At 50.2% G+C, this 13,435-nt stretch overlaps 1 protein-coding gene across 5 annotated transcripts; it reads right to left on the bottom strand.

Moving 5' to 3' along the window:
• Nucleotides 1-853: 853 nt before the first annotated feature.
• On the bottom strand, nucleotides 854-13,199 carry LOC128843272 (C->U-editing enzyme APOBEC-1-like). Of its 5 annotated transcripts, none has more exons than XM_054039978.1 (6): nucleotides 13,107-13,199; nucleotides 7,568-7,660; nucleotides 5,886-6,086; nucleotides 5,359-5,759; nucleotides 4,200-4,321; nucleotides 1,133-2,112 (listed from the first exon to the last, which is right to left on the bottom strand). In XM_054039978.1, exons 3-6 carry the CDS (start codon nucleotides 6,050-6,052, stop codon nucleotides 1,999-2,001), a joined length of 804 nt encoding a protein of 267 aa, XP_053895953.1. In that variant the 5' UTR covers nucleotides 6,053-6,086; nucleotides 7,568-7,660; nucleotides 13,107-13,199; the 3' UTR covers nucleotides 1,133-1,998. The 5 variants fall into 5 exon arrangements, with proteins under 5 accessions (XP_053895961.1, XP_053895953.1, XP_053895984.1 ...); XM_054040009.1 differs by having other exon boundaries at nucleotides 6,059-6,086; nucleotides 13,107-13,197; XM_054040001.1 differs by lacking the exon at nucleotides 13,107-13,199 and adding an exon at nucleotides 7,769-7,777 and having other exon boundaries at nucleotides 6,059-6,086.
• Nucleotides 13,200-13,435: the final 236 nt, after the last annotated feature.

The following is a 13,435-nucleotide window of genomic DNA, read 5'->3' as shown; positions in this document are numbered from 1 at the left end:
TCACCGCAGCAGTTATGAGCACTGTAAACACTACGTGTATTATCCTGCAGTATATACAGCACCAGAAACTTCAAAAGCAGGCGAGGAGGCGACGGCAGCACGCTGACGAGAGTGATGAGGACATGGACATAGTTCTCTCAAAAGCATGGGCTCTGGCAATTTGGACATCATGGTGCTAATGGGGCAGGTTCATGCCGTGGAATGCCGATTCTGGGCCTGGGAAACAAGCACAGAATGGTGGGACCACATAGTGTTGCGGGTCTGGGATGATTCCCAGTGGCTGCGAAACATTCGCATGCGTAAGGGCACTTTCATGGAACTTTGTGACTTGCTGTCCCCTGCCCTGAAACGCCAGAATACCAAGATGAGAGCAGCCCTCACAGCTGAGAAACGAGTGGCGATAGTCCTCTGGAAGTTTGCAACGCCAGACAGCTACAGGTCAGTCGGGCATCAATTTGGAGTGGGCAAATCTACGGTGGGGGCTGCTGTGATCCAAGTGAGACAAACAGCCCAGCAGGAACAGCCACCTCTGAATGTTCCCTTAATAAAATTCCCCTATTTCAACCAGGTGACACTGGGAGTACATCCAGGAGAGCTTCACTGATGTCCGTGGAGGATTTCCACTCCATCCCCATATACGTTAACAGTCTTTTCCAGTAGCTGGGAGAGGCCAGGAATGGAATAACAGGGAGCTCCCTAACCTTAGCATCAGTCTGCTGGGAGATGCTAGGGTCACAATAGCTGGGCAGATTCTCTGCAACAATTTGCTGTCCTTGTACACTGCCATATGTTCTTTATGAAAATACATGCTAATGTCTGAATATATATGAAGTCCTCATTCGTAGGATGCGATCAGCCTTCCATGATCTCACAAAGGAACACAATATATGGAGTTTGAGGACCATGGGAAAGCCTAGAGGAAAATTAAACACTGGTAAAGCCAATTTCTGGAATGTCAATTCATTTTAAGAACTGCCCCCAGCACTTAATCAACTCTTAGAACAATCTGTGATGTCATACATTGGACCATTCTTATGTTAGCACTGACCAGAGATTATTAAGGAGTACCATATGATTTACATTTTGAACATGTAAAAATGAACAAAGGCAGTGCTTCCTTATAGATATTTTATTCAAATGTTATGTTGACAAATGATACAAAGTAAAATCTAGAAATCTATAAGAGAAACATAATTCAAAGAAATAACCTCAGAAAATAAATCCTCTCTAAGGTCTCTGGATATGTAAATACATAATGAGTTAGTTCCTTATAAACTGCTTGCACAAAGCAAATCATATAGTTTTATGTTCATTTGGTGAAACAGCATTGGCTGCAGAATAAGCAAGATATTCCTGTGGTAACTGTGATGGAATAAACCCGTAAACTGAGTCACAGGTGCTAACACTACCCAGTCACTGTACGACATTAAACATTTAAACATGATTCACTTTTCAAAAGGCTACAAGCTGAACCAATGGGAAGGAAATGGCTAAGAGTAACTAAATCAAATTGGAATGATTAAACATTCTAATGTTCTATCACAGGGGTTCTCGAACTGAGGGTTGGGACCCCTCAGGGGGTTGTGAGTTTATTACATGGGGGGATCGCGAGCTGTCAGCCTCTACCCCAAACCCCGCTTTGCCTCCAGCATTTATAATGGTGTTAAATATATAAACAAGTGTTTTTAATGTATAAGGGGGGGTCACACTCAGAGGCTTGCTATGTGAAAGGGGTCGCCCGTGTAAAAGTTTGAGAACCATTGTTCTATCAACTCATGCAAGAGTAACCCACCAACTGAGAAAACATGCTGTGATAGCAAAGCAGTCACTGTGTTGCACCCATTTTGGCGGCATCCTCTTCCCCGCCCCAAATTGTGGAGTTTTAATGTGGTTGATGTTTCCTATCAACTGGTTTCTGTTGCTTAGCAGCTGATGGACTGGTTCAAGACACTCATGGCTTCCAGAGACTGGTTGGCTGCCCAGGCCAGGATACTGGCGCTAATAGGTATTGTATGATGTGAGTGCTCTTTTCTGTTCCTCATCTTCTACACACAGGCTGAAAACTGGAGTATAATTCTCATCTGATGAAATCTTTAAGCAAGATGGAATGTTCTGGTGAGAAAAATGGGAGCTGAAGTTAATTTCTTTTTGGGAGGTTGGCAATTTAACATTTGCACTTTAGACTCACTTTGGGATTTAACGGGCATGGCAGGAACTCTCAGTAAATGCAATCACCATGCTTCAAATCTCATTCAGAACCAGGGTGAGTTCAAAGGAGTGCCATGGCATGCTTAATGGTCACAGGGACTCATCATTAGAACTGGTGGGGAGTTTTCCAACTAAACAGTTTTTCATCAGAACAAGCAGATTTCATCGAAACCAAAATGTCTTGCAGAAATATATCTATTATGATGGAGCTTTGGCCAGGAAGGTTTCTCAAGGCCAGAATGGCATTTAAAGAGAGAAAGACAGAGGGAGGATACCCTTCCCAGAATAGCCAGTAGCCTGGTGGTTCGGGCATTCACCTGGGAAATAGCAGACAGAGGTCCAAGTCCCTACTCTGTCTAATTCAGAGTGGGGACTTGAACCTAGGTCTTCCACATGTGTGCTCTAGAGTCCAGTGCTTCTCAAAGTCAGGCCACCGCTTGTTCAGGGAAAGCCCCCGGCGGTCCAGTCTGCCGATCACGGCTCCCACTGACCTCGGTTCACCACTCCAGGCCAATGGGGGCTGCGGGAAGGGCGGCCAGCACATCCCTCGGCCCACGCCGCTTCCCGCAGCCCCCATTGGCCTGGGATGGCAAACCACGGGCAGTGGGAGCTGCGATCAGCTGAACCTGAGGACGCAGCAGGTAAACAAACCGGCCCTGACCGCCAGGAGCTTTCCCTGAACAAGCGGCGGCCCGACTTTGAGAAGCACTGCTCTTGTCAGCAGGCTGTTGTCTTTTTGCAGTGGGTGTGCTTGCTTGCTTTCACCTCCGGATAGTGGTTACAAAAAAATTCAAACGATCTTGGGTTTGTTCCAATGTAGAATGAAAGAAAATCTTGGAATTTCTGTTCTGTGGGAAATTCCATTCTTTGACCAGCTCTACTCATCATGCTCTGATTGTGGATTACAGATCAGTTGCTGACACTGGTGATTTGGAAATGGAGGAGATTTTAGGGGAGTTCAATGAAACATTCTATGGCCCCATTACTGGGAGGGAATATAAACCCCATCCAGACGTTGGCAAGGAAAGGGGTTAACCTGCTCTGACTGGGGGATGGGAGGCCTGACAACAGTTTTGCTATTATAGACGGGCCCTGAGAGAAGGATGTGCTGTGTAGAGTTGGAAGTCGAGTCTGCAAGGGAGGGTCAGGAAGAAAGGTCTCTAGGTCGAGGATGGGATCTGAGAGAAGGACTCGGGGGGGGGGGGTTTCCCTCTCTGGAACTTGCCTAGCCATGCTCTAGACCAGGGGTGGCCAATCTGTGGCTCCGAAGCTGCATGCGGCTCTTCAGAGGTTAATATGCAGCTCCTTACCTACGCACTAATTCCGGGGCTGGAGCTATAGATGCTAACTTTACAATGTGCAGGGGGGTGCTCACTGCTCAACCCCCTGCTCTGCCCCAAGCCCTGCCCCCACTCCACCCCTTCCCCAAAGCCTGCCATGCCCTCACTCCTCTCCCCTCCCCCCATAGCCTCCTGTGCAGTGAAACAGCTGATTGCACTGGGAGGGGGGAGTAGGCACTGATTGGTGAGGGCAGGCAGGAGGCACTGGGGGCTGGGGAGCTGATGGGTGGCTGCTGACATTACCGTAGCTCTTTGGCAATGTACATTGGTAAATTCTGGCTCCTTCTCAGGCTCAGGTTGGCCACCCTGCTCTAAACCTTTGCTTTATACTTTGACTGAGGAAAATCCTGTTGTGTTTGTCCCTTAAAAGGACAGGACCCTTTTTACATTTATACTGCTTTGCAATAAAGCAAACCACAGAGGTGTTTAAATGCCACAAAAGATGTGAAGAACCTTTTCCTGTCCTTTTAGCATCCCCATGAGCTCATCTGGGAATCACCATGTGTTATAACTCAGCTGCAGGAAAAACTCTCACAGAACCAGGGAGATTTCAAAGGAGGCCAAGGAAATGTCCAGTTCAGAAAATGGGTTCTGCATGTGACTGTGGATCATTTCTGGATGCACATTCCCCCTCCCTAAAGTTCCACTGACCTGAAGGATGGACTGGAGTTCAAGAGAATATAGCATTATCCATGGAGCAAAGTGCCTGGGCCAATAATCATCTTCATCCTTGTCCTCATCATAGACAAATGTTCTCCAACAGTAGCTATAATCTGGGGAAATGGAAGTATTCACTTATGAGCTGAAGGAGACATCAGTGGACTCAGCCCACTCAGAGATCAGCCAGGCTCAAGGGAGCAAGGTCATGCAATGGGCTTCTCACATGGAGACACATCACCCTTAGGAAGAACCAGCTGACGGAAGCCAAGGATACACTAGCATTTGGAACTCATGTTCTCCTAGCCTTTTCCATCTTTCTGTCCAGGGGAGGCCTCATTAAACCGACCTTCCAATATTTCCCTCACTTATTCACCTGGGACAGGTCATTTATGTATTGACAGGAAAGTAAAATATCATCTATTTCTTCATAATTAGCAGCAACAGCACAGCATCAGTGCGTGAGTCGATTTTACACTGGGGCTGGATTAAAAACAGCTTCAAACACATGCCCCTACATTTAAATATAATGATATGTTCTCAGGTGAAATTGACAATGTGGAAATGTGCCAGACTGACTGCACCATGAAGGAGGCTGGTGTTCTTTGTTTATTCTCTGAATGGAACATTAGAGACAGTGGCAACCAAACCAGCTTCACCCATGCACATGGGCTCACCAACGTGCACTGCCTCAGTTCTGAGTTCCCACCTCTAGCAGTAAAAGGGGCTTTCACTTTTTACAGCTCATTCATGCCTCAGCCTCTGTGCTGAGACAAGGGGATCAGTAAGTGCCAGCAGGGATGGAGGTTTTAGTGATCGTCACCTGCCCTGTTAGGAATTTGCCTGCAACCACCAGCTCATTTCACATAAGCCACAAAATGGCTGTCGGATAGTGTCTTTCAGTCACAGACCTAAAGAGGCAAAGCTCTGCATCCCATTGCACAATCCTCCCAAGACTTGAGACAGATTGGAATTGCTGACTCAGCAGTGAGAGGTTCCATAATTAATATACAACTTCAGCTGGTCATTGACCAGCGATGAATTGGAACCAGTGACCTAAAGGCAAAATGCCCCCAGTCCCATTACTAATCCCCTCTGAACCATCCAGACCCTGTAACCTTATGAGTCATTACCTGGGAGGTTTAGTCATTACCTGGGAGATCCATGACTTGGATGGACACTCCGATATTCTCCAGGTTCCACAGTCCGTTACGATTGTTTTCGACTTGGTGCCAGTAGAGCCGTGATACATAAATGACTAGACTCAAATTAGGCATTTTCTCCAGAAAATCTATGATCTCCTGGCAGCAGTACCCACAGGGACTCCAGGATATGTAACAGGTGATGGAGCAGTGGACAAAAGGATTAGATCTTAGCTTTCTATAGACATCTTCCAGGAAGTACGTTTCAGCATGCTCACCGCCAGCACTACAGATCCATCTTTGCCAGGGCCTTCTGCGAGAGTTCCACGTGATTTCATAGAGAAGGTAAGTCACACTTGGAAGGACACTTGGGTCATAATTCTCCACAAAATCCTCCTGGCATATCTTCCACCTGAAACATGAGAGAGATCCCAAGGAGTCACTGATTGCAGCTTTATCGCTAAGACCTTGCCAGTCACAGCAAGTTAAAAATGAGAGGGATGGGAAGGAGGCACAGATAAATGAAAAGGGAACTCACAGAAGGATAGGAGACTCAGAGATAGTGATGGAAGAAAAGAGAGAGAGGCAGGGAAGAAGGAGAGTTAAATCTAGTGTCACACTGATGAGAGGGGAGTGAGATCTGAATCTTCCCAGCTCCCACTTTCTCTGTAAACCTTGTGAAGGACGTGGGTATGGTGCTTTCATTCTCACCCTTGCGTGATGTCTCTGGATACATGACCTGGGGGGAAGACAAAAGAGTCACCTGCTGTACAGAGAGAAACATGGGGGAAGACAAAAAGGGAGGCCTCCCAATGCATCCTCACTGGGCCCATGTGGCCTACAATTGTTCGTTCTCAATGGACAATTTCTAATCAGTACTCCTGAGGAAAGCAACTCCCTGCTAATGTGCAGTATCCTGAGGATAGTGGAGGTGGATAAGGGATCATTCTGGCCCCCAATATGGCCATTAATTTAATCATGAGTAGGGAAGGGAGACTGCCCATTACTTGCTATGGAACAGTGAAAAATCATAATTATTAATAAATAATAAAATAACATTAATAATAATATCTAGGACATTGAAATCAACGGGACTCAGGCCCTCAAAATGTCATTTATAACTGTATGATCCCACCAATGCCCAAATATCTGTTCTTTCCTTTCTTCTTTTTTAAACCTTTATTTTATTTTAAAATGTGGATGCTGCCAATAATAAGTTTGAAAATAAAATTAATAGTGTTTTTTAAATAGAGATTTCTCAGGTGACATGCTCAGGTTGGTTCTGTTTTGGAACAGAATAACCATCCTTTGTTATTTGTATTGAGAGTCTCAATGAGACAAAAAAGGATTGACATGCCATGGGAACACTGAGAGCAAACTGCACGGAACACTTGTAAACTTCTCATTTTCTCCTCAGCACCAGGAGTTAGTCGTAACAAAGAGTCTGTATCTTTAAAACTCCTTCATCAGTACTTTGTCTGCCATTTCCATGATTCTACCATTTTCAACTCAATCTGGGAGCCCACACACAAGCATGCAGGGATAGTCAAAACATGTCCAGACATGCACAGACACATACTCAGCTCTGGCCTGATCCAAAGCCCATAGAAATCATTGAAAAGACTCCCCTTGACTTCAATGCACTTTGGATCAGGCCCAGAAAGAACACATGCACATACCTAGAAAGAATATGGGTGCAAGTTTTCTATTGTAGATAAGCCCCTACAGACAGACACACAGATATAGACACACACACAAATCTGAGCTGTTTGAGGGAAGATGGGTCCAATGGGATGAACTAATTTAAAAATATATATATTTTCTATAACTTTGTACATGTACCTCTTGTAATTTGTAACCTAGACTGCCTCAGCTCTGCTGTATTCTCTCACCTTTTGTTTTTGTAAGAAGCACTCTTTTGGGATTTAAGCAAGAAAATCATTTTATTGTCACTTACTTTATCTTTATTAAAAAGTTAGTAACTAAAATACAGTTTGGGTATAAATAAACTCACAGAGATAAACAGACTGGAGGCATCTACTATATATTATATACATAGATTCACAACAGCCATACAGATGCACATACATATATATGCCCATATATTCAAATAGGCTTTAACACAGATAAATGCACACTTATACTGTATGGATATAGACACACAAGCATATATGTATATATTTACACACACACTCTCTCTCTCTCTCTCTGCATCTTTACCTCTGTTCCAGCCAGTGGCCATGGCTTTCACTACAGCCTCCCAGGCTGTGTCCTGTTTTACTGGTGTGTGTTTCTCCCTTTCACTTTCTATTCCTGATAACAGAAACACTAGAGATTAGAGAACCCAGCATGCTGACCAACAGTTTCTAGTTAATTTTAGAGAGCATCCTGCCTCGGCTCTATTCCTCCCCTGCCTTATACCTGCCTTCACCAAACACTGCCTGGGCTCTGTGCCTATGCCTGTACCTCCACCCAACCCTGCAGCACTTCAAATCTACTCTCTGTCCTGCCATTGGCCACCGGACCCAGCTGACCCCACCCCACCTGCACTCCCATTGGCAGAAGCAGAAACAAAAGTAGAGCAGATGTAAACTGCATTACTTGTGTAAACCTCCTTCCCTCTTTCTTGCCCCCCCCCCCCCCCCCCCCCCCCCGCTTTCCTCCCTGGGTTAGTCGGCAGCTGGCAACACTTGCCTGTATGCCCGGGCACCTGATGCTGTTGACAGTAAAGAAGTATCTCAATGGTGATATTGGATAGGAGGGAATCCTCTACCTACCTCTCCGCTGCAGTCCTTTTACTTGTAAAGGAGACTAAAATTGGCTGTGCCTCCACCTGGCTGGGCCCTGTACACACAATGACGTGCCTTGGGAGCCTCCAGGAATAAACCTGAGCTAATCTGTGCATTGGGTCTAACTCAGAAATACCAATTATAAACAATATACCCCCAATATGCACTTAGATTAGAGTTAACACAGCTTTACTTAACGTTTTAAGGAAACATGCTATAACAGACTGCGATTAAATGTCACAACTAATTTAAATCAGCAGCGGGCAGTTCGATAAATCAATTAACAAATACTTTACAGCAGTAAATGAAAGGTATCTAACTTGCATTTACACTGCCACAATTTACCCCACCCCGGACCTCTGGATTTCAGAGTTGTAAATGCACTTGAAGGTCATGAAGCTGAGGACAGCACTCTGTTGCTCCACTAAATCTGACCAGCCAAGGCAACAAGAGGCAGAGTCATTCTAATGTGGCATCATTCCAAGCTGCACAACTCCTCTGAAGACGAGTTGTTTTAACCAGACGTCAGCAACTCTGGGTTCTGTTAGATGACAACACCACTCCACCTCTTCTCAGGACAACCCCTTGAAGTCTCTTTGCTACCCCCTGCCCCTTGCACCTTCCCAAATGAGGGTGGTGGTTACTCACACTGCCTTCTGTGACGTTATTGACATAATCTGTAATTTAGATCACTGTTGTGACCACTGTTATATATTTACAGCAAATATTGTATAAAGATTGTCGTGTAAGGGGTCTATGGAGAGGTTATGGTTTGCCGGTTATGATTATGCTATCTATATGTGTGTATCAATTTTGTAGCTGAAGTTATGAATATTGGCTCTATACTGTCTGTATTTCAAACTTTTGCTATGCTTCTGGGTGACACCCCAGACAAGTTGTTGTCAGCTGTGCCTAGCCTGCTTGATGGCCCATTAAGGACCATCAGCTATACAATTGACCCATTGAGAGAAGGCAAATACACCTTTTGACTCAACAAGGTATGCAGGGAGATGCCTATGGACAGTACTCTGAGGTTTTTCCATGCCATGTGCTGGATAGCTTGTCTTTGGGACAAAGAAAGCTGAGACCACATGGCAAGAGACTATAAAAAGCTGCTGCAGCTCCTCCATCTTGTCTTCAATCCTGCTTCTTACCTCTGGAGGGACTTTGCTACAAACAGAAACTCTACACAGGGGTCTCAAACTCAAATGACCACGAGGGCCACATGAGGGCTAGTTCATTGGCCCGAGGGCCACATCACCGACACACACACCCCTCACTACCCCTGGCCCTGCCCCCACTCCAGCCCTTCCATGAGGCCCCGCCTCTTCCCACCCCTTTCCTGCCCCCATTCCAACCCCTTCCCTGAAGTCCCCACCCCAACTCCTCCCCTTCTCTCCCCCCAGAGGGTGCATGAGGGGTGTGGCAGGGGCTCAGGGCAGGGAGTTGCGGTGCAGGCGGGGGCTCAGGGTACAGAAGGGGTGTGGGATGCAGCAGGGGGTTCAAGGCAGGGGGTTGGGGTGTGGGGTGCAGTAGGGGGCTCAGGGCAGGGGGTTGAAGTTCAGGCAGGGGGTTGGGTGCAGGCAGGGGGCTCAGGGCAGGGGATTGGGGTACAGAAGGGGTGTGGGATGCAGCAGGGGGCTCAGGTCAGGGGGTTGGGGTGCAAGCAGGGGACTCAGGGCAGGGAGTTGGGGTGCAGCAGGGGGTTGGGTGCAGGCAGTGGGCTCAGGGCAGGGAGTTGGGGTGCAGCAGGGGATTGGGTGCATGCAGTGGGCTCAGGGCAGGGGGTTGGGGTGCAGGAGGGGTGTGGGATGTGGCAGGGGGCTCAGGGCACAGGGTTGGGGTGCAGCAGGGGGTTGAGGTTCAGGCAGGGGGCTCAGGGCAGGGAGTTGGGGTGCAGAAGGGGTGTGGGATGCAGCAGGGGGTTGGGGTGCAGGAGGGGTGTGGATGCAGCAGGGAGCTCAGGGCAGGGGGTTGAGGTGCAGGCAGGGGGCTCAGGGCAGGGAGTTGGGGTGCAGGAGGGGTGTGGGGTGCAGGCAGGGGGCTCAGGGCAGGGAGTTGGGGTGCAGGCAGGGGGCTCAGGGCAGGGGGTTGGGGTGCAGAAGGGGTGTGGGATGCAGCAGGGGGCTCAGGGCAGGGGGTTGAGGTGCAGGCAGGGGGCTCAGGGCAGGGAGTTGGGGTGCAGGCAGGGGGCTCAGGGCAGGGAGTTGGGGAGAGGGGTGCAGGAGGGCTTCGGGCTCCAGGGTGGCAGTGGCGCACACCGGGGCCAGGGCAAGCTGCCGGCTCCACCCCGCTCCGGGAAGTAGCTGGAACCATGTCCTTGCAGCCCCTGGGGGAGGGGGACACAGGGCTCCACACGCTGCTTGCCGCTCCTCCAGGTACCTCCCCTGAAGCTCCCATTGGCCGCAACAGGGAACAGGGAACAGGGAACCTGGCCAATGGGAGATGCGGGGGGGGGGGGCGGTGCCTGCCTGGAAGCCAGAGCAACACACACCCCCACCCCTCCCCAGCCGCAGGGACGTGATGCCAGACACTTCATGGAGCGGTGCAGGACTCGAAGGGGGCAATCCTGTGGCTGTAGTTTGCCCACCCCTGGCCTGGAGGTAGGCCGGGGGGGGCAGGCACGGGCCGCTTGGCGGGCCGCAGGAAATAGCCCTGCGGGCTGCATGTTCGAGACCCCTGCTCTACACAAAGGACTGATGACCCATCCCAGCGGGGGATGTATTCCAGAGACTTGATTTGAACCTGCAGCTTATTCCATCATTGCTACAAGCCTGAACCAAGAACTTTGCCATTACTGTATGTAATTGATTCCATTTAACCAATTCTAGCTCTCATCTATATCTTTTTCCTTTTATGAATAAACCTTTAGACTTTAGATTCTAAAGGGTTGGCAACAGTGTGATTTGTGGGTGAGATCGGATTTGTATATTGACCTGGGTCTGGGGCTTGGTCCTTTGGGATCAAGGGAACCTCTTTTCTTTTACTGGGGTATTGGTTTTCATAACTATTTGTCCCCATAACGAATGGCACTGGTGGTGATACTGGGAAACTGGAGTGTCTAAGGGAATTGCTTGTGTGACTTATGGTTAGCGAGTGGGGTAAAACCAAAGTCTTCTCTGTTTGGCTGGTTTGGTTTGCCTTGGTGTGCATAGAAACTCCAGCCTTGGGCTGTAACTGCCCTGCTTTAAGCAATTTGTCCTGAATTGACTCTCTCAGTTGGGACCCGCCAGAACCAGCATCGGTACACCTTCACTACAGGCCCCACGTAAGCCAGCTCTGGGCACAACAACAGTGAGTCTCTGCCTGGGCTCCAAGGAAGCCCACAACAGCCTCTGAGGCTCCTTGCTTCATCAAAGCCCCAGCAGGCTCTCAGCAGCAGCTTCTGGCTTTCTAATGGCAGCTTGTGGTTTGGACAGAGCGCCATTAAGCAATCTCAGCTCCTCTCCAAAATGGAGCCCATCGCACGCTCTCTTTGCATTCCCTGAAAGTGGAAGGCTCTGGCTCGCTTGCTTTCTCTCTCCCCCCTTCCCCAAGGCATCATGAGAGGTGTCGTCTCCTAGGCTGCATTGCAGCGCTCAAGATCTTCCCAAATGGAAAACTTCCAATTAAGTTCAGAAGCCTCAGAGAGAGAGACTGATGTACATGTGTAAGCGGGGGAGTGCTCCCACAGTGAGAAACTTTCCTGGCTTATACACTATCCCGCTGAAATGGACTAGCGAAAGGATCTGAGTCCTTACTCCACCTCCCCTTACCCAGAGGCCTGCCTGACTTCAAGGACTCCCCTTCCACTCTCCTGTGTGGCAGAGTCCTCGTAACCCCAATGAAGCTGTGTCCGGTATTCCTGGGAGGCTTGACCCCAGGTCTTGTCATGGTCACTTAGGACAGGGTCGAGGGTGTCCTCACTCCAGGTTAATCTCTTCACACTAGACACTTCCCTGACCCACTGATCATTACATATAGTTCAAAGCATGGGCAGCGAGTGAACCCCCGCTTTGGGGAGGCTAGCCCACTGGCCCCACCCCTTCTGCCCAAGGTCCCCCTCTCCCACACACCGGAACCCGGAAAAAACACACACACCCATAAAAGGAGAAGCCCTGAGGGGCCCCCATGACCGGAGGAGCCCCAGCCCGCCCGCCCAAGCCACATTGGGCCGAGTCACCACCACCAGATCCCCCCAACCCACCGCTCCCCCCACTCCCCTGAGCACCAGGCCAAGCCACCAGCCTCCCCAAGTGCCAGGCCAGCCCCAGCACCAGGCCGAGCTGCCAACCCCCTCTCCTTTCCCCCACCAGAGTTGGGCCGGGCCAAGCCGCTGGCCCCCTGAGCACCAGCTCCTCCCACACCTGAAGACCCCGCCCCCTGCCGCCAAACCGCCAGTCCCAGTGCCCGGCCAAGCCTCCTCAGTCCACCGGCTGCTGGCTCTCCACGTCCCTCCTCACTCCCCCATCCCAAGGAGGAGGGCCATGGCTAGCAGCGGGGACCTCGGGGGTGGGGGTGGAGTGGAGGAGGTGGTGGGGATCTCGGGGAAGGTGTCCAGCGGCGGGTCAACGGCAGCTCCAGGGAAGGCGCCGCCCACGGCTCAAAGCAAATACAATTTATAAAACAGCAATTGTCAAATAATAAGGAAAAAAAATGGGAAGGGTTAAAGGAAAGCATATCACCCCGCTCTGTGGCACGGGGACACCACAACCAGCGTCTCTGAAAAGTTCACAGTCTGTTCCTCACGCCTCCCAGACTTCCTTCCCTGGCCCTGGCTGCCCTGCGGTGATACCGCGGGTCAGACACCTGCTCTGGCGGTGGCCACAGGCCCTCAAGCTATAGGGAACAGGCGTCAGCCCCCCCCCCCCCCGGTCGGGGTTACGATCTCCCTCCAAGTCTGGCCTGCAAGACCTCCTGTCTGGCGATGGCTCCCTGCGCTGGGCTCTCTGCCCAGGGTCCCCCTCGCTCCCCCCAGCCGCTCACCGCACCCGGCTCCGGTGTCACTTGGGGCACAGCAGGCGTCCGCTCCCCAGCTCTGGGCCTGCAGCTCCCCCCGCTGTAACCACTCAGCTCGGGCTCAGGTCGGCCTGGCTGAGCAGGGCTGGGCTGCTCCAGTGCCTGCTCCCCAGCTGGTTCTGGCTGCTGCTGCCCGGTTCCAGCCCAGCTCTGCCTTCGGGCTCCTGTTTCTCCCGCCCCCCCGGTTCTGGCTGCTGCTCCCAGCTCACACTGACAATAGGGCCCTGGGCTCCTGATCCCCTCATTGGCCTACCTGCCCTGTGAATCAGGCTGCTCTGGAGCACTGGCCTCTCTCCATTGG

The sequence above is a fragment of the Malaclemys terrapin genome, chromosome 1 (genome assembly GCF_027887155.1).
Source record: "Malaclemys terrapin pileata isolate rMalTer1 chromosome 1, rMalTer1.hap1, whole genome shotgun sequence".
Classification (NCBI taxonomy): Eukaryota; Metazoa; Chordata; order Testudines; family Emydidae; genus Malaclemys; species Malaclemys terrapin.
The sequence above is the reverse complement of the archived record's forward strand: the minus strand, read 5'-3'. Positions and strand labels throughout refer to the sequence as shown.